Source organism: Antrostomus carolinensis, unplaced genomic scaffold, assembly GCF_000700745.2.
Source record: "Antrostomus carolinensis isolate BGI_N321 unplaced genomic scaffold, ASM70074v2 scaffold13239, whole genome shotgun sequence".
In the NCBI taxonomy this organism is placed as follows: Eukaryota; Metazoa; Chordata; class Aves; order Caprimulgiformes; family Caprimulgidae; genus Antrostomus; species Antrostomus carolinensis.
The window spans coordinates 39319-60949 of record NW_010337967.1 but is presented as its reverse complement, the minus strand read 5'-3'; the positions used below and the strand labels follow the sequence as shown (position 1 = coordinate 60949).

General features: G+C 37.7%; 1 protein-coding gene across 1 annotated transcript in view; it reads right to left on the bottom strand.

The window, feature by feature from the left end:
• The window catches only part of DISC1 (DISC1 scaffold protein), a gene marked incomplete at both ends in the record, with an annotated part of 133675 nt that overhangs the window by 87061 nt on the left and 24983 nt on the right, over positions 1 to 21631 (bottom strand). The window contains 2 exons of the mRNA XM_029086837.1: positions 7733 to 7921; positions 19393 to 19495. Of these exons, the coding sequence (XP_028942670.1) occupies positions 7733 to 7921; positions 19393 to 19495 (292 nt within the window). The remainder of the gene's footprint in view (positions 1 to 7732; positions 7922 to 19392; positions 19496 to 21631) is intronic.

Sequence of the window (21631 nt, the reverse complement as noted above, 5' to 3'; positions counted from 1 at the left end):
GTTGTCACCAGGGTTAGTGTCATGCTATAGTAGTTAGAATTTCATATGGGAACACGTTCCATCTGTCCAATGAGCAGAAGACACTATTTTTTCTTTCTTTTTTAATCCTAGCTTTCTAGCACCTTAGCACCTCAAACTTCTGAAACTAGTTACAGTCATTAAAAAGAAATCATGAAAGTTCAATCTGAGCCCAGTATCTCAAAAGATGCAGCTGCAAAATTAGAATCCACTGAAGAATTATTAAAATTGGTCGTATACACTTTCAAATTTATTCCAAATCCACTCATGTGTGTTGTTTTGTATCTATCATGTTGCAACTCCATCAGTTGAAGCAGCTGAACTAAAAGTGGAGTAATGCAGAAACCTGGCAAACCACGAATAATTTGGTATTATATACACCCCAAAAGTTTAATGCATTGTGTATATAGGTGGCAATAGCATTTCAGATGCAAAAGGATAAGTTGTCTGGTTTGTTATCAGAACTTTCTGCTTGCTTGTTTGTATGTACACCAGCACATTAAAGTATGTATGTTGCATGACAGGGTCAAGGTTGTCCATCTCTCACTGCAGCAGAAGGCTGTTCAGTAACACTTTTCACCATGAGATTGCACTTCCATGATTCCTACAGAACCATTCTGTATTTCTGTTGCACTACAACTTAGGAAACCTTGATGTCTTTACTGATTATCCTAGTTAAAGATGAGATGATCACTTTCCCTGAAGAGATGCAGCATACAACTTCAGACCAAGCTCTGTTCCTTGCACCTCGTACATAACCACCCCTATGACTGCAAAACCAGTACTGGGTCATTTCAGGAGTTACTGTTCTATGTGTAATTAGGTCATACTGTGCTGTCTACAAAGAAAGAATATTACATTGGTATATAAAACATGTCAGTAAAGTTCATACCATCAGATCTCAGAAGAAAGAGATAGCTCACCTTTGAGCATCAACAGAGAAAAGGCCTGATCAAAGACCCCTATAGATATCAGTGGGCTTTGAACCAAACTGCTGTGTCAGTTCAAGTTGCCTGAACACATATTTCGTATTTCCTATATTACAGATATTTGCATCTAATTATACAGAATTGCCAGATTAAATTTAATACTTCCATTGCATTTATATAAAATAAACCCCTATCCTCCAAGTGAAAATCATAAAGTATTTTACATATTTAAATGAACAACATCAGACAAGATGACCTTTATAATCACCATTATACGAAACACAATTACAAGTGACTCAAGACATATGGCAAAGTTAATTATGCTAAAACAGACTGGTTTCCAATCTTTTCAATCCTGACAAAAATTAATGTCTAAAATAAAATATGTATTACATGTATTAGTTATAGGAAATGCTTAGCAGAACTTACTCTTTGTATGTCACTGAAGTCTACAGATAATACTTATCAAAAAAGGCAATTCCACAACACAAAACACCCTCAACTATTTACAATTAAATAATATTTAGCAGAGATGTTACTAAAAAAAAATTGGTTTACTTATTTTATATAGATTTTGTGGAACCATGACACGGAATGTAAACCATTGGTCTGAATTTGATCCTGAAAGCTTGTAATAATTTGAAATGCAGTGACTACCGTTATAGAATTAAAAAGACCAAAAGATGTAGATGGGTATACTTAACCTGAAAGATCCCAAATGCTTTAAAAATGACCCAAGAAAATGAGAATCATGCTCAAAATCTGTGAAATGCAGACAAGCACGCAATATGCATAACACTACACGTCCAAGCAAATGCAGAAATACCAATTTTTCAAATGAAACAGCAGAGAAAATACTGATGAGCAGAATGCAATTACTCAGGCTGTACCTGGCCCTGAAAACACAAAAGGAGCTCTGCAAGGTTGAGCTTCTTGGGGTTTTTTGTTGTTGTTTTTTCCTTTTCTTTTCTTACACTGACCTGGCTTTTACACGCTGCCTGACAGAAGGCTGGAGAATGCTACTTGGGAGCATCAGTTGAATGTCAGCTCAGAATAAATGACACTACCAGCTGCGGTTCCAGTCCCATTCCTGCATCGCTACCAAGGGTTTTATACTTTCTCTGAAAGGATAAATAGAGTGAACGCTGGCTAAATCTGACAAAATCACTGTTTAAACAGAGATGGCCACAGACATAAGCAATAAGCTGTTCCATTTTACTAGTCACTTGAATGACAACCAGCATTTCATATAGGTATGACACGCAGAATGTAATGACCTTGCACAAATTAGAAGTGGACACACAATGAGACTCAGAACAGCTTCTTCCTCATGGAAGCCCATCTGTTACACGCTATGTGGTTCTCCTTTAATGATTTATTTAAACAGAAGCAATCAAAAGTTTCATCCTTTCAGTTTAGAATCCGATAATTGCACAGACCTAGGATGAACTGTGGAAACAATATGGAAAGTCTATTTGTTGCAGAAAAACCAGCACTGAGGAAAAAAATTAAAATCACCGCCTGAAAGATCAGTAAAGCAAAACATGGAATAATTTTTGTCATGTCATAGGCAGATACTGAATTGGTATTTTTTGAAATAGTTAAAAGCAGTATTAAGTTTTTAATAATCTTTGGACATTTTCAAACAGCATTACAAAAAACAGTCAGAAAGAGAAATAGAGAAGCTTTTGCATAACAGCTATTATTAAAAACAAATATTTAAACTAAAAAAAAAAAAAATAAAGGCTTCCCAGTGGGAAGCACATGCTATTGCAAGACTTCCAGTGTTGAACCTGTCAGAATAAAAATGTGCCTTTGAAAGAGAGTAAAAATGCTTTGCAGTAAATGGTCATAACAGTTTGGTAAATCACATCCTATACAATTGCACATGAAGCATAGAACCTGCTTTTCATAAATATTTCAGTATGCAAAGCCAGTACTACTTTAAGCAGCACCACTAGTTATTTCTGCTGTCCACATAATATTAAGCTTCAGGCTAATTAAATGCATCCTCCACAATGGCTAAATGTTCAGCTTCTTGAACAATGATTGTAAAAAGACTAGGAGAATTTCGTTATTCTTCAGAGTACATTCTGAACACATTTTATTATTAATTAGGTAAGTCAAAACATAAAATTTTTCGATAGGTTTCTCTTCTGTTAGAGGACGAAAAGCTATGAGATATTATGTCCAAGCATGCAGAGTATGTGCATTGAACAAGAGAAAAAAACCTGAGTGTTATAAAAACAAAAACAAAAAAACAGCTTCCTAAGAAATATCTCTGCTACATCTAATTCATTATTTAATAAATATATCTGTTCAATTCCAGAAAGCCTGACTCTACAAGCAGGCTGGTAAGAGCTTTAGGACTTACACAAGCAATTTCTAAGACAATAAAACTCAATTATGACAATGAGAGTTGAGCAGTACAGACTGAAGTATCAGCCTCCAAACAACAGTTTTTTTTAAAAGAGTTAAAAAGTTACTTTGATGTGCATGATAGCCTTTATTTTACATTTCCTCTAGAAATTAATTCAGTATATAAATTCTACTTAAGATGACTTAGCAATCAGATCACAAAATATAGCCCCCCTAGTTTTGTGCATACACACATTATTTACCAGGAGATGCTTTCCCAAAAGTGTGATGGGGGCAGAAAATGGCTGAGTGCAGGCACAAAAGGAATTCAGCAAATGAGGCAGGAAAACCTGCCCATCAGTACTGGAAATGAGAAAACCCAGACAAGAGGATAGGTTTCATTTCCAGCCCTGGGTTACAAATGTCAATCAACCCAAGCCAGAACTTATAAACTCAATCCAGCAATTTGGCAGACAGGCAAGTAATTAAGCTTCACTTGTCTGGAACACGGTTTTGGTTGTTTTGGGCTGCAAAGCAGTTCTTTTCCTTGTCATAACAGAACCTTCTGACTTTATAAGGCAGCTCTGCTCAACAGTAAAGCACAGTGATCTTCAGTGATCTTCCCAGAACCATTATGTTTTAGGCTATAGAAATATCCACAGCTTAGAAGAATGCAAAGCTCACACAAAGCATCACTTGATTTCAAATCTGTTTATTGCAAATGATTAATTCAATGATGCTAGAATACCATTTCAGGTAAAATTATATGACCTCTGTGTCCCTGGCTTTCCTATCTGTAAAACAGTGTAACAGTTGATTACTTTTATAGAAATGTTCTGAAGCCCTTAGAAGAAAGTTACTGTCTAAAGGGCAAATTAGTACTATTCATCCTAAAATGCTAATAAATAGCATTACTTGTCAATGCTTCTATTATGCAATGGGAAAATCATATTTTTGAGCATCTCTAAAAATATGAAAGGATTTTTGTCAAATCTCCTTTACAGGGAGCACTGACAGCTCTCAACACAGTAAGCCAAGCCTGATTTTTGCACTACATCTGCAATATCTTTTCTACTTGGGCAGCTGGCACAAAGTGAGAAAATTCATTAACATGCTAATGATGTGTCCTATTTAAAATTCCAGCTCTGATTATTGTGTGATTAAGTCTCTTCCCTTGACGTCTGCTTCCTTATATCTGCATTACTGTGAGAAATCAACAATTATTAATGAAGTAAAAAAATAAGTGACCAATTTATACACAAGAGAAAGACAAACATACACACTTATTTCAGCATTTCATTTTTTTTGTTTAATGTCTTCCAGACAAAATAGTATTATGTTCGGGGGGGGTGGGGAATAAGCTTTCATGAAGTTCACAGGCACAGAAAATAACAGTTCAAGTGCCAGATGATGTAGAAATACCCATGTGTAGGAATACCTATGCAGAAGGTTTAAAGGTGCTATACTTAAAAAAAGTGGGAGGGCTCTTGATACAGAGAAAGAAGAAGATTTTCCCTGGAAACAGCATGAAAGCAAGCATGAGAGGTGACAAAAAGCTCCAGTTCACAGAATCACAGAATGTCAGGGATTGGAAGGGACCTCGAAAGATCATCTAGTCCAATCCCTCAGTTGACCCGATTACCTTTCCTGTAGAAAAAGAAGCATTTCCTTTCTACACTGAAAGACATATAAACCCACTAAATTACTTAAACTAACAAAAACATTCAAAGATGAGGAGACTAAGGGATCACTTTCTCTGCATTACTTTCAGTAACCTATTTCATAAAGAGTTGAGCCAAAGTGTAGCACGACTGTGCTGCGAGGAGGAATCACGGGTACATCCCTACTGCACACCAGGACACGGAGCAGCCAGCCTAGCCCAGATCATTTTTGCTGTTTAAGTTAGCATGGTTAATTTGGCCTGAAGGGCTCCCTAACAAATTCTGGGCAGACATATAGTAAAAAAGCTGGAGGACAGTAACATCCTCAGTTAGCAGAGTTAGATGGAGTAAGGACTTCTCTCCCTGGCTCGCAGCTATGGAGGGAGAAATCAAACTAACCAGGAATTGGCTGCACCAAGCAATGGGACCAACGATTCACACTAATTTAACCCACAGCCCAGAGCAGCTGAGCCCACGCTGCACACTAGCTCAAGCAGCAGAAACATTTTAGGAGCCACTTTCCTGCCAGACTACACTCACAGAAAATCATAGTGTCACCAACAGCAGCGGGCCAATACATTCCCCATCACAAGCCCCAGACCCCTGCTGTGGTCCCTTTTGCCAATGCTGACAGTCCCACCACATGCTGGTGGGTCTCACGGGTGTGCTAATGCTGGCTCACATCAGGTTTCTGGTCAGCACTGAGCTGGCGTACAGGATGGAGCAGGAACAAGAGGAAAAGGCAAAACCACTCACCTCAGCAGCTACAGGGATTTTACTGGTTTAAATGAACCACAAAGCCTGAGGCCATGCATTAAGTCAGCTTGGCAATGCTGACACAAATTGCACCTTTCACACTACAGACAAAGCCAATGCAGTTATCTCCAGTTCTTTTGAACAGCAGCAAAAATAAATGGTAACAAAATCATATTCCAATTATTTATGCTTTATTCCCCAAACACGAAAGTACTATCCAAAATAACAACTGGTTCATAAAAGCGGACGCCATCTTTAAGATACAATCTGTTTACTATTTTCCAGAAAGCATCAGAAGGCTTTTATTCAATTAAACGTGTTGGTATCAAACTCGGGCTAGTGTTCTCAAATGTAAGAGAGTTTCCGACTGTTAAAGGAGCAAATAGTATAGCTTACATGCAAGGGGACAGGGACAAGGAAAAGGGAAGATCTCAGATTTCAATTTACGTATCTCTGACTAGTATGTGCTTGATAGAGTTTTATTTTACACAAGGATAAATTTCTTCTTATGCCTACAGAATCACAATAAATTAAAAGAACAATCCACATGGTAAACATCCAGTGTTTTGCAATTTATTGTCACAAATTGCAGGACAGGAGAGGTCAGATCAAGAAGACACCTCCTTACAGCTGTATAAATGCAAAGGGAAAAAAAAAGAATCTATGAACTGCAACCAATTTTGTTGCTTCAGCAACAGTCTTGCACAGATTTTGTTTAAAACCCTGCTGAAGAAAAATACAAATAAGAAGTACATATGTATTATAGGAAGTTTAATTGTCCTAGAAACAAAGGAGCAACAAAATGGACAGATTGGAAGGTCAGAACCCCCTTCAACTCACTTGCAAATCCCAGTAATGAGGAAGTATTGCCTGACATGGCTTTGAATCACAGAGCTTTGTTAACAATGCACTACGTTGAGGAATCATTTTTAAAATTTTTAACCATCTAGTTTCTACAAAAGTTCTTATCTAGTAGAGTGTGTGTATATATTCCTCTATGCATCTTTAAAATACTTAGATGTGTTTCATTGCTTACAAAACTTTGTTTCTAAAATAGCTTTTGCCCCATCCACTTGCCTATGAAGAAGCTTCATATACTTTTAAAAGAGGCACTTTCCTTTCTTCTGCCAACCTACTCCTCATATGGTCCTGAAAAAGGAAAGACATTTCAAACCCCTAGCGCTTTAAAGTAGCTCTCAGATTTATACTCAGCTATTTAGAGGTAACTATAGTAACTGTACATTTTTAGTCAATTAAATGTTACTTAGCCTTTTCATTTAATCAAGCAGCAAGGCCACTTTATTCACTTAACTTCAGGAGAGGGTACAGCGGACAAGAGGATAAGCCAAGTCCAGGAAGGACTTTGCTATTTTGTTGTTAGTAGCTTTCCCAGTAATTGCATGGAACTTCCCCAATTCCACCATGACACTACAACCCAAGCACATTACTTATAGTTGTATGTGAGCTGTGTTTGGGAAGCTGTTTAACTCCCCGCTCCCCAAGCATAAATTTACAAAGAGAACTCTTTGTAAACTCTTGAACTCTTCAGAACCAGGCATCCCTTACACCTCTTATGTTCAGACTCATCACCAAATTTTTTAATAAATACTAAATATTTAGTTATATATACCAAATAAGGTTCTTTTGTCACAGACAACTGCATCTCCTGCTTCCACATAAAAAACTACACATCTTTCTCTGTATGTGAATAAATGCACAGTATCATCATCATTATTACAAAAATGGGGTTAGAAAATAAAGTTTTTGAGAATTTGAGAACAGATCTGCAAAAGCTGTATATTGCTGCGATAACCCTTCTCTCCCTCAGCCTCCCCCACCTCCAGTGGAAACAGCTGAGACCATATTCAGGATATTGCTTACCTAGACCTGGTCAAACTTTCCTCAGAAAAAACAGTACATTTTATGAAATGCAGGATGGTTAATCAAACCCAGCAGACTTCTAGGTGCTCATGGCTGAGCAAAAGCTGTAACAGCATGTGAACTACTTACCAAAGGCAGCCTCTCCTTGTTCAAGTTCTTGTTTCAGTCTGGTGTAATCATCTTTAATTCTCTCCAATTTTCGGATGTTTCTGGCACTCAGAACCAACAGTTCATTGAGAAGTCCTTCCAGCCCCTCCTTCTCGGATGTTAATGATCTTATTTCTTCTGTCAGATCCTTCGCAGTACCAAAATTACTTCCTGCATGTTTTGTGGGGGCAGGAGGAAGAGAGAGGAAAGAGACAATGAAGCAGACACTTGCAACATCAGTAGGTTACACAGCAAGCAAGGGAAATTAAGCAACTATACTTCCCAGCAGCAACCAAAAGACCAATTTTGGGGGGGATGTGACTCCAAAAAAAAAAAAAAAAAAAGAACCCACACCACCTGCTTTGCAAACATCCATTTCATTAACACACTACAAAAAGAATCATAATTGTAGCACATTCAACCTTATACACACAGAAATAGGGGGTTTTAATTATCATTGATACAATTTACCTTTTTGGAGAAAACCTGTTCCCAAGGGTCCACGCTTCAGAAAATGTCATACTCTAATTCACTGATCGTTGTGGTGTGATCTGTCAGACCATTTTCTTGTTTTGGAGGACATCTCAACTCATAATACTTTTGAAAGAGATCCTCTCAATCTGCTAGACACCAAAGTATTTCCTCCTTGAGCAAAGCAGCACTATGCCACTGCTTATAACAAACAACAGAAGGTTGTTTATAAATAGCAGTAACTATTACAATGCTGCAGTTATATAGCTATACCTCTGTTTTTCCAATGATTCAGCTACTTGCCGGGGGGCTGGGGGGAAACAAGCCACAACAATAAAACACACCAAAGAAACCTACAAAAACCCACTTTAATCTAAAGAATGCCTGACAAAATTGATTTCCAGGCAGACTAGCCTAATATGATGCAAAAGATCTCTAGCACAAAATCTAAACTCTAGCTTCATCCTAACTTAGCAAAAATTTGCTGGTATGATCTGATAGGTAGAGTCATCCAGTAAGTAAAGGCACTTAGAAAATTTAGACTTGAAGCAAAAGTTAATGCAAAGCACATCCAGTCACACATATAAGATGTCTCATCAGCTTCTGAAGTATGTGCAACGACTTTAGACTCCTGAAATAACTTTATAATACCACTAGCATTATTCAGATATAAAGGTATCCTTTGGCTTTTGTTTCAGGAATATACCATTGCTTATGCACAACAGATCAATTAAAAAGTTTATTTTAGAAAATTAAGTGATAATCCAAAACATCAAATCCATATCAGAGTATCCTAAATTGTGGCATTACAAACTTTTTACCTGGTGTTTAAAAATGACTGTTGGTCACAAAGTCTTAAACAGGAATGGTTTGGTTGCTGTTCAGTTCTTTCAGGACACCAGAGCAAGAATGGGATGGAAGTATTTACACTGGTTGGAAGACAGCAGACCACCACCAGCTGCTGAGAGCAGATGCATTCCTCCTGAGTGTAAGAGTGAATGGAAGCACTTCCAGCAAATAATTACAACCCTCCTCCTGGAGGAAAGATGCTACTGCAAACTCCAGTGGCCGTATGAAGACGTGTGCCAAGGGGACACTGAACTTTCCAAAATTTTGGGAAAGACCATTAAAAAATAAATGAGGTTTAAAGACTGAACATTGCTAAGTATTGGTAGCTTTGTGGTTTGGGGGTTTTTTGTTGGGTTTTTTTTTTCCTTTTTTCTTTAATTTAGTCCTAAGGCTATGGTAGTTTCAATCCACCTCTTTTTCTTGCTAACAGCTGACCTTTTTTGTTTCTTTTTAAGAGTTCAAAACTCCTCTATTTCAAATTCTCAGCTAAAAACCTGTTTACACCAGTTCTATCTTACAAAGAATTTTACAATTAAATAACTATAAATATGTTTTACAAATAGAAGGATCTTATGGCTTACCAGTGCATTTATTGGGAAACAACAGCACAATTTTTATTATCTTAATGTGTCACATGTTTCCAAATGGGCAAAACACAGCAGCAAGAAGAGCAACACAAAATCACGGGAAAAATGGAAGATACTGAGATGCTTCTAAGGCAACAAGACTTAATAAACAGTGCACCTTTACCTCACCTGAACTCATCGTAAGCATCAATGCACAAGAGCCTTAATAAAACACGAAGGCAAGAGATTCTTCATTAGAATCTGGAGCCTGCTCTTACATTTTGGAAGATAGCAAGGAAAAAGCTATGATATTACACATGAAAGTTTTATACATACTGTTGGATCTTAATTCCCTGAGGGGAAGTTTATATCAAAACTGGGCTATGAGGAAACAGCATCAGAGATAAATACCCAAAAGCCAAAAGTGCCTGATGCAGCTTCCCCCAACAGCACAAATGACTGGAAGTCTGCAGAGAAAATTCAGGAGAGCGAATACAAACTCATGCACCACAAGTGCCATCAGTGACCTCAATCACAGCAACCAAAATAACTGCTTTCTAAATGCTGTAAGAAGGTTGATTTAAAAATTAATATATATTTCCTAGCTGCCAGCAGTAAAAAACATGCCCTCCTGGGGTTTTGCGTTTGCTAAGAGACAAAGTCACATTGGATGATGCAGAAATATTCTGAAGACTTGTGTCAAAATATTTTATTCTGCTAATATCCTGAAAATGTTAGAATTCCTCTTTTCAATGACAAAATAATTATTTTGCCTAAGCGTACACAATAACTGTTACTTTGTCAACCACTCAGAGCTGTGTTTTATAGAGCCATACCACTGGGAGAGTTCTAGTTGAGTGACATCAGATAAATAAAGTCAGTTCTAACTCTTCCAAGGTAACTCAAAAATCACTGAAGCTTTTAGGACTGCTCACTCAGAAAATCTTGTACAGAGACAACAAAACTAAGGAATGAATAGTCTAAGACCAAAGCTGAGCTTCTGGTCTAAACCAAGACAGGAGAAAGGGATTCCATGAAGCTGACTGAAGGGCGAAATGCCACTTTTCCCATCCTTCCCCCATCTCGCAGTGATGCTCACTAGCAATGTGCAATTTTAGTCACTGCCTACATGCTCATATAAACACAACAGGTGCAAACTGGAACACCAAATGGGGAAACCCAGAAGTTCAGAAAACTGTTTATAAATGTCCAGGCTAGAAAGTCTGTTGCTCTATCAGCAGCTTAAATCTATTCCATTTCAGCTTGAATAGAGACATAGAATCAACAGTGCTTGGATAAAATGGGGCAGGGAAGGGGGGGGCAGGTGGAAGAGGAGGAATAATCATGTGAGGTCAAGTTGGGATTATAATAAAATCTGAAATCATTCACATTAACTTGGCTGAACTGATTATACTTCTACAAGTACAACACTGGAAAGTTGTATTTTCACTTTCCAGCTAATTTGAAGGATCTAGTGCTCTGAACAGGTTGAATAACATGTTTGCAGTTCACTGTCATAAAGAGCTGAGTACGAACACTTAACTTTGAGGGGCTGAACCTTGCTGTTATCTCAAAAGACAGCAACAAAAACCCAGTTTAAACTTCCTCCTTAATCTTGCCCTCTGGGGCTCTCTCCTCACATATACCCTTCATCCTCTGCTCTCTACAGATAGTGACAACAAGTAAGCTCCAGTAGCTTGATGTGAAGGCCAAAAATACCAGCAAATCAAGCAAAAACCACTCAAATTAGAAAAATAATTTTTTAAAAAATTATTTGCCCAGGCACAAAGTACTTACATAATCGCTTTTAATCATGGTAAATATAAATATTATATTTACCTTATTTTTCTCTCTTCCCAAAATTTTACTTGTATGTCTATATACTACAGCTACATAGTGCTCTGCATATCAAGTATGTTTTCTCTATACATAGTTACATGCCACAAACTCATGTCCATTATAACAGCTCATTGTCAGATTTTACTATATTGGGCAGATTGTTGCCCGTTTAGTAGCCTCAAACTAACATATCGTTATTTTGACACCATTTGCCAGCAAAAATTTGACTAAAAATATAATTTGAAATCTGTCCCATTATGTAAAAACTAACAAATATGTTATTATCTAAGCTTTGTTAAACATTTTCTCTTCAAAATACAAGACAAAGCCAATGGCCCACAACTTTTTTAATTTCACATTTTCTCATATTTGTGCCAGAAATTACATATGCTCATAGTTTCCATTATTTATACTTGAAACAGAGAGGTACGTCCCACCCCCACTGCAAATATGTTCATTGTAGTTTAAGCAAAGGAGCAATTTTTGCATAAAAGTAAAACATACGCACTGGACATAAGCTTCAATGTAGGAAAGAATAGACTGGTCATTATTTATCATTATCTATAAGCTAATTCTTCACAGACTAACACTATCTTTAATAATATATAAGAAAGTTAAAATTTACATTTTAGCTTAGGGCATTTGCCACCATGATATTTATTAATGGCAGTGGAATTTGAGGCTGAAAACCCTTCACCCTGGGATTAATAAGAATACAAACTGATTCCAACACCAGAAAAGAAATTGAAGAAAATAAATATAATTCAGCTGCTCACAAAGAAACGAGAAAAAGCTAAAAACATGGCAGAAATGTAAGATTTTGGAAGCACAGCCAATATGTTTGCACCTCTGAAAAAAACAAATAGCAAATGAGGGACAGTCTACCATCTCATGAAATGTTTTACAGAATTCCAGCATATTTGAATCATAATTATTATGCAATAACACATGGCAACAGCTTCATGAAGCACAGTGCAACTGAATGATCGATGTGATCCTGAAAGGTAAAGTAAGAAAATCCATCTAGAAGCAGGCAAGAGACCCCACAGACATATATTTGGAGGTGGAATTCTCTACCACAAAAAGCCTCTTGTACCCAGACTGAATCAGTCGCCACAGAGCAACCCAGGAATAAAAAAAAAAGGAGGGGGTAGGCAAAAAACCCCAACAACAATAAAATTTTAAATTAGTAATAACAACACAAAGGCTCAAGTGAAAATTATTGATGACAAAAGGCACAAAAACCCTGAAGAAAAAGGCAGAGGTTTGAAGCGGCCACAAGATGCTCTCAAGTACCTGCACTGGAGGTGACAAGTATAGAGCCTGTTAGTGACAGCAATTTACCATGTGCATTAGCCAATACATGGTTGTTGCAATTCATGTATAACTCTCTTTCAACATGGTAAAGGATGCCCAACTGAAAGCAACTCCAAGGTTCAAGGGTCACCCAATAGCACAGACATGTGTGCACACAGGCTTCCATACATAATCATTTCCCCCTCCCTCATAGCTCCCATTCAATTTATGCCTTTCAGTCTCTGGTTCTTTTACATCTCCCCTCCCTCCTACCTTTGCTTCCACTCACTATCGCTATCAGTGGAGAGGAAGGGACATGTTGAGACTAAGGAAACAGCCCAGTCCCGATTGAGATCCACGATCCTGAGGGCTGCATGAAATCATCAACTCCCTTTTTACCAACCAGGCCAGGAAAGAAAACCAGAGAAGGACCAGGGAGAGAAATATTCATGCCACCTAGGTTTAGGCACCAAAAGTGCATGCACTGAGGTTCAGAATCTTGTCACCTTGGCTCCCTGGACAGCCAATGGAAAGAACATCATCACTGTCCCCTTCCACAGACTGCACAGAGGTTTTCTCACATCCCCTCCAGACCACAGCACAGCCTTTCCATAGGGCAAGAGCATCTTCCCTTCACAGCTCTCCACATCTAACATTTCTCCTTCGAGCACAAAACCCCAGAAAAGAAACTGCCAAAGAGATTACTCAACCTTCTCTCCCACTCCAGGGACAGCAGCTTAGGTAACAGGAGAGAAAAAGACTAAGTTGTTACATGACTGACTGACTTCTGCAACAGAAGCAATGATTTTTCTGCTGTCTGGTCACGTATCACGCTGAAACTTTAGCTACAACAAATCATCCTTGAAGTTCACTGAAAGCCAGTAACATCCAGCAGTCTCATTTAGAAATGAGATAAAAAGACAATTAGCATAGCTGCCCAAGGTTTGTGTGACTGTTTGGAATTGGTTTGGGGGGCTCACTGGCGTTATTTTTTAAATGAGTGAATAGGCTTGCCAAAAAGTACATCCCTTGCACCAATACACAGTGGCAAATTTTACTTCATGAAGCATAAAGTGACTGTTGTGGGAAGACATGCCAATACACAGCATTGTATGCTGGAGCCAGACATTGTGATACAGGCATGAAGAAGAATTAATCTCAATATGTCTCTGAGCCATCAACCCAGAATGCTGCTGGAAGCAAGAATCTGAAAGTAGAGAACCAGCTATGTCATCAGACAAGACACAGACCTCTCTCAGACTCCAATTCATCAAAAAATTAAACCTTCATGAGAAGGCACAAAGAGGCATCGGTATTTTTGCCTCTAAGACTAGCCAAGTTCTGCAGGAAAGATGAAAAAACAGGAGCACCATTGCCTTTCAATGAAAGACAAATTAAGAGCTGTATGCAGCACAACTGGGCAAGACCTCAACATCATGTCAAGAACTTTATGCCCATACATATACAGCACAGGCATGAAAACAAGACATCCACGTTACCAAAACACACAGATGCATGGCTCAAAATGTTCTTCAGCCTGCACGGGCATCTTCCAGCCTCTGACTGCTCTGTCCCCTCTCTAACATACTCATTCCCAACAGGAGCGCTTAGCACCAAAGGTGGAAGGCTGGGGGCTTTTTTGTTACAGTTGCTTTCTGAGCCACACAGAACTTGCCCTAAACTAGCATCAAAGAGTGAGCAAAGAGGCAATAGTCCTAGCATTAAGTTTTGCGACAATATGGTGTCTAGTATTTATGTCATGCTATTTATAAACTACATTTCTACACTGACATAAGGAAAAAACTCTTGTCATTGTACTGCTGGAAATCATCCCACAACAGTATTTCAAATCAGCTCCCACTTGCAGATATTTAATGAAAGAGAGATAGTGCTAATTATAGAATGATGACACACAATTTCTTACTGCTATAGACAGTTTTAAGATCAGAGTTTTGAGTCACTTCATTCTAACTTGTGTGTTTGGATCTAATTTGTATTTGCAAAGACATAAGGAAAGTTAATGACATGCATCTCATAGATAACTACATAATGAATTCAGTATTTAATTCATGTCTGCTTAGCTGCCTGCTAGCCACTTCCTGGCTATCTAGTCCCAATGCTATTATGCATTCTCAAGAGGAAAAAAAAAAATCACATAGAGTCCACGAAGACATTGTAAAATATAATCAAACAAATTATTTTATTCAAATGTAGGAAACAGATGAAACAATGACTAAAAATTCACGTTAGTTTACATCCTCTCGCCTATCCCCAAATTATTTTCTCACTAAGGAAAAATGAGAAACATGCCATTTCTCACATATGATTTGCTCTCCTGCAAAACAGCCCAAAGTAGGAAAATACATTTTAATAATATTCCTACAGTTACATTCACACTTGCTTACGTATCTTCGTATTTGAATTTTCTTACTGGCTTAGGATTATTTCATAGAATCATAGAATGGTTAGGATTGGAAGGGACCTTAAAGATCATCCAGTTCCAACCCCCCTGCCATCAGCAGGGACATCCTCCACTAGATCAGGTTGCTCAAAGCCTCATCCAGCCTGGCCTTAAACACTTCCAGGGAGGGGGCATCCACAACTTTCCTTGGGCAACCTGTTCCAGTGCCTGACCACCCTCACAGTGAAGAACTTCTTCCTAATATCTAATCTAAACCTGCCCTCTTTCAGTTTAAACCCATTTCCCCTTGTTTTGTCATTAATTGCCCTTATGAAAAGTCCTTCCCCAGCTTTCTTGTAGGCCCCTTCAGGTACTGGAAGGCCGCTATAAGATCTCCCCGGAGCCTTCTCTTTTCCAGGCTGAACAGTCCCAACTCTCTCAGCCTGTCCTCATAGGAGAGGTGCTCCAGCCCTCGGATCATCCTGGTGGCCCTTCTCTGGACTTGTTCTAACTGGTCCATGTCTTTCTTATGTTGGGGGAATTCATCTGCAATTTATTCCCCTCAGAAGTTTCATGCTGAATAGACACATAATGCTAACAGAAAGAACAGAGTATCACACACTGTCATGTTCTTCCCATAACTGATGACAAAATTTTTATAAGCATATTAAGAGCTTTAGTAAGAAGCAACTGTTATAATAACCACAAGCAGATTTCTAAGCACTGACATTAAGGTGTTTTGTTTTAATAAAAAACTACTAGATGACAAACCATAAGATTTCATCAATAAGTATTTACAAACGTGTATGTCAACAGTGACATCTCATGCAACCAGTACTTGTTAGCTATAATCAGCTAAAGCTATTGACCTAAAAACCATGAACAATATAATAAGATTCTACTAATTATGTTTGTAGAAAAATTCTGGACTGGCATCTCAGGAGTACTAACTGTAAGTTATTTAGCACAACAGGCAAATGCCAATCAGAAGTAAAGGAGCCGTTGACATAAAGGATCTGAATTGTAACTGTTGACAGAAATACCTCTTGAAATTTAAGTATGGGCTTCTTTATCTTTTCCTGTATGAAATCTCAGTGGGACTTAATTAATATACTGTAGGTATTCTACAGCCTTCAATAATCCAGAGAGTCACAAAACTTCTTTCTTTCTCCTCCAAATTTAATTTTACACTTCTTCCAAGGATGAAATAAAAGGGTGGAGAGTCATTTATGTATGTAGATCATCTCTTCTGTCTTTACAGTATCATTTATTATATAGTCTTAAAATCCAAGGTATTGGATTGACAGGATTAATAGAATTGTTATGTTTACATTGCATTTATTGTGGTATTTTCCTCTCAAAACAAGATCTGCTACATTCCTCCATTTTCTGGTGCAAATACACCAATACTGTAAATCAACGTGTTTGGAACAGAAAGTACAGTTCACATAGAAGATTAATGTTACCAGAAACTATCAAGGTGGCCATTAAAGGCTGAGGTGCATGATAACATGCTTTCGAAGTCATCACATCATTAAGTCATCACATGTAAGCTCTAAAAACTAACGTCTGACTTTATAATTATATTCTTAATCTCACTGAACTTAACTTTTGGGATACACGAATCCAGATGTGTGCAACTGCATTCAGTTACCTTTTTGCTTTGACACTGTTCCAAAAATCATTTAACTCTGCTTCCTCGAGGAAAATGCTACGTTAAACAAAAACGATGCAACATCTGGTTGGAGAAAAACAGTTGTTCTCAGCATTCATTAGCACTGTTGTTTGAGGAAATTGTTTGAATGAATGATCTAACTGCTAGATAAAAAAGCAGAAATAGCAGCCATTTATCCCTGCCTGATGTTTCCAGATTAAATGAAAACCTTTAACTATGACCACCACACTTTATTATTACTGAATATTTATATATACACTAGAATTCCCTCTGAATTTCATACTATTTCAAGGCTATCCTTAAATAATTGCATATTACCGAATTGAAGATTCTCCTTCTAAAAATTATATATATTCAGGCTGTTCATTAACACTGTTAGCTACCTGATGGTTCAGGGGATAAGTACATACAGTAACTTGCTTAAATCTTAACCAGTATTTAAAAGGTTAAGACCTACTTTTTAACTATGCCTTATTTAAGAGGAGTCATTCATTTATGCCTAACACAGGAATACACAGAAGCCAAATAATTCAGCCTTCTCTATATTATCCACTGCTCACTGTTTTCGCCTTGTTAAGGGAAAGAAAAAAAAGCAGCTATTTTTATCTCTTCCTTCCTCTTTCCTCTTCTGCATTTACCAAATCTTTTCTTCCCAACTCACTTCTCTGCTAGCTGCAATTCATTTGCAATTTGGTTTTCCTGATTTTATCACTTCATGCTCTAAAACTATTTCCTGTTTTTTCACTTTTTTTTTTTTTTACTTTCAGGTCTTCAGAGAGCTAATTTTTTTGTTATTTCTGTATTTCCTCTGCATACTACTCTGCATTTAACATAAAGAAGTGCCATCACATCAACTAAATGTACCCATATCTTACAATGAGGTAAAGAAATTACAGTATCCACTGTCACCAAGTTTTCCTTCATCCTTGATTTTCCACAAGTGCTCTCCAGAGTTCTGCCTTGGTAACAACTTAGGATTGTACCATTCACAGTCACTATTCCCTGAAGTACGAGTTTTTCACAGTAAGAATGAAAAAAGAAACGGTGCTTCTTGTCAGTACTAACAGCACTTATACTTCTTAAAAAGCATAGGAAGGCAATCATAGTCGCAGCACTGTGAAACCAGTTTATATAAACATCAGCATTAAATTGTCTTTTGAATTCATTCCTGAAACAAGCAACCTCTTTTAGGAGCTAACAAGTATAAAATATTGTTATGGATGTTTTGGAAATCATCCTTACGTTGTCATTTACTCTCTCAAAGCATCAGACTGAGGTATACCTTTTCTGGCAAACTGCTTCCTGCTGGGAGCATGAAGCAGTTGCATGTCCAGTTTATGGGCTATTTTATTCTCAGGAAAGTCATAAAATGTCTGGGGAAAACTTTGATCCCATTTCTGAAAGCAAGAAAATTACCTACATTCAAAGAGCCCATGGGGAGAGAAGGGTGATTGCTCAGCTTACTTCTAGCAGGCAGACACAAGAGAAATAGAGAGGGTTTCCATTTCAAAACAGTGTTATGAGAAGCAAGGAAATTGAGCATGCTCAGCACCAATACAAGAACTGATCCTCAATTTCCTTTAGGATTTTGCTCAAGCCTGATGTTATCCACTTCTGGCAAACGAACCATGTGACACTGCACAAGGTTTCATTTTAAAATAATTTGTGTGTGCTGGTACTAGATTCTTGTATCTAATTGAGAAGGTAAATCACCAGCAGATAGCTACAACATGTTGCCTTGACATATATTAAAAACACCTCTAGCCTTTCTTTACTTGGTGTAATACTGTAAAAGTCATTGTAACCAAGTCTACATTCCCTCCTATTCAGTTTCCTCTCTGAGGCAGGTGCCTAGCAAGGAGACACCTACTTACACATCTGCAAATTACTTGCCGAATTATAAAAGCCACCTCCTCAAACTTACGAGACAGAACTGTGCTTTGCCTTTTCTCCTTAGTGAACAGTGCAGTAATCCCAAGTAAGTGGCATGTAAAGCTGTTATGTATCTGTAATCACATTTCAATGTTTTACTGGTTGTAAATAACATGCACGAGTGCTCCAAGGACCAAATTGCTCTTTTGCTGCCAACATTAGTTGTTTAATGATCTGAAGAGCAGAAGCTGCCAATAATTGTATCCCATTTTAAAGTGTCATTTAAAGCCACACTTTAATTGTTATACTTTTGTTGTAAATTTATGCTCTTAGCTAGAGAGCTCTAGGCATATAACTTGTAAGGTCCAGGAAGAGCTACTGATAATTACTTATCAATTTCATCAATGGAAAAATATAATGTTCTTTGCATGTTTACTGCCTACCACACAGCATCCACTTCGCCAGTAGTTCCCAACCATGGAGAGAGGCCTGAAGTACCTTACACGAAGCATGGCACAGCCTGGTTCTGCCAGACTTGCCCTGACTTCAAGGGGTCTAGACAAGTGCATAACAATGACTCCTCCTAAGAAGTCTCAGTCTGAAATGGTCAACAATTGCTCTAACACACGATGTTAGTCATCAATGTTAGTCCTTCTTGGCACTTAAAACTTACCTGAAACAGCCAGCATTTTGGCTTCAAGTAGAGCTGGTAGTTGACTCTCAATATCACTCACTTTCCTCCTCAAAGTACTGCAGAGTTTCTGACTTGTACAAACCTAGATTGAGGCAGACAGCCATGATATATAATTCATTCATGTAAAAGTATAAGGCAGTTTAAATGGGCTTCAAATGTTATCGGTTTACAGACAAGACATAACATCCTACAGCGAGGTGAAGAAGCTTAATAAAAAGTGATGGCCTTATAGAAGTACCCAACATGAATCAAAATTTCCAGGCTTCGCCACACATTCTATTATAAAAATAGGGAACGGTATTAGCATTAGCTACCCGCATGAGAGAGGACATATTTCACTACTAGATACTGAGGCTGCACAAAGAAGAAATACCGGCTTATGAATTCTGTGCAGTTTCATCATTAACAGTGATGCCTGGAATGGAGCATAAATAAGCCAACGTTTGGAATTTAAGATATCATAACACAGAATGTATAACAATTTTTATACAAAATATACTGTGCCACACACTTTAACTGAAAAAAAAGGCAAAGCAGCCACCATTAATTTTCTGCACAGGCAATAAATGGTTTTGCTAGGACAGAGTTAATTTTGCCTGCTAGCCAAGTGAAACCACCACAGTTTCACAATCAGAAGACACAGCTGACTGGGGTCAAGGTTTCTGTCTTTTACTCTCTTTCTTTTTGGTCTTTTTAACCAAGTTTCTTCAGCAATTAATCAGGACTGGTATTAAAAACATGGAGAGAGACAGGAGAGAAAAAGAAACGAAATTCAACCATTTCTGTATTTTACACTTAAGCATACATTAACAATTCATACAACTCCCACATATTAAAAAATGTTGATTCTTACTCAATACTGCATCATTTGTGAAGGAAAGCAAAATGAACAAACAGAGAAATCCCTCATCAAGCTAAGGCAAATCTCTTGTTCTGAAGGCAGGCATCAAACACTTGCTTAAAATTGTAGCTGACACTTGAGAAAACATTACATTCATTGGAACCAAGGGTAAAGCAATAGTCAAGAGAGGTACAGGCCAGTTGTGAAGAGATGAGATGTGAAATGAAATCTCCAGGGGAAAGTTTCCCTGCCCTCCTTGACTTTTTTTCTCCTCCCTCAAAAACAAGTGCTTATTAACAGAAGCACAGTTATCATTTAAGAGCAAAAGCCTTATAGCTCAATGGCTCATTTGTACAATTAAAGTGTAATAATTCAGATATGACAACTGCAAATCCTTTTAAATGGATAATACCCTCTTGCTTTAGCTGAGAGCATCTGTTAACCATAAATGGGTCATATTTTTTCTTGAGTCAACAGAACTATCCTCCAAGCAGTAACTTTTACTATCTAAAGACTTCATAGTCTTCTTATTAATTTAAAAACACATCTATCATCACTTCTACACCTATCATAATTCTTCAATTCCCAGATATTTCACTCTGTTTCAGTACCCCCTAAGTGGCCTGCCTACTAATTCAAATAAAATGTTTTAAAAAACCCAAATCTGTCAGAGGTGAATAAACACACCCAAAGAACCCAAAGGCCATTTCTGTCTCACATCTCCAAAATACATCTGAAAGTTTTTAATGACTTCTTTCTAAGCAACACTCACTCTTTAGGAGTACTGAATGGCTCAGTGAATTGCAATTAGATAGGGAATCTTTCAGCTCCAGGAAAACCGCATGAATATATCCCATGCTGGTAGTAACTTAAAGTCATTACCAGTAGACAGCTGTTTGGCAATCATGCAAAATAAGCTGGGAGGTTTAATCAGTTTCTAGTGAACATTGTCCACTTTGTAAGCACTACTGTCAAAACGAAGCTCACTGGCACTCTTTATTAATGGGCCAAATGGAGGAACCAGAGGCTGAAAGGAAGTTCCTCTAGCTGGCAGAGATGATTCTTCTGGAATATGAGATAAGTGCGTTACCAAGCCTCTGCTTGTATCTATGTCACGTGTATTCTCTAGATAAATGAACAACATTAATCTTCAGAACTATCATATGGCATAGTTTGACAAAACTAAATGAGCAGCTGGGAGAGGCAAAATAATATAATATCCTCTAAACTAATAGCATTGCTTCTACATTACATCAGCTCTACTCTACAAGCTCCAATTCTTTTAATTTTTTATAATTATTTTATCTTAATAACAGCTACCATTATGCATTATAGTAGCTTATTCAGCCACTGAGAAAAGGTTATTTCTTAGCTAAC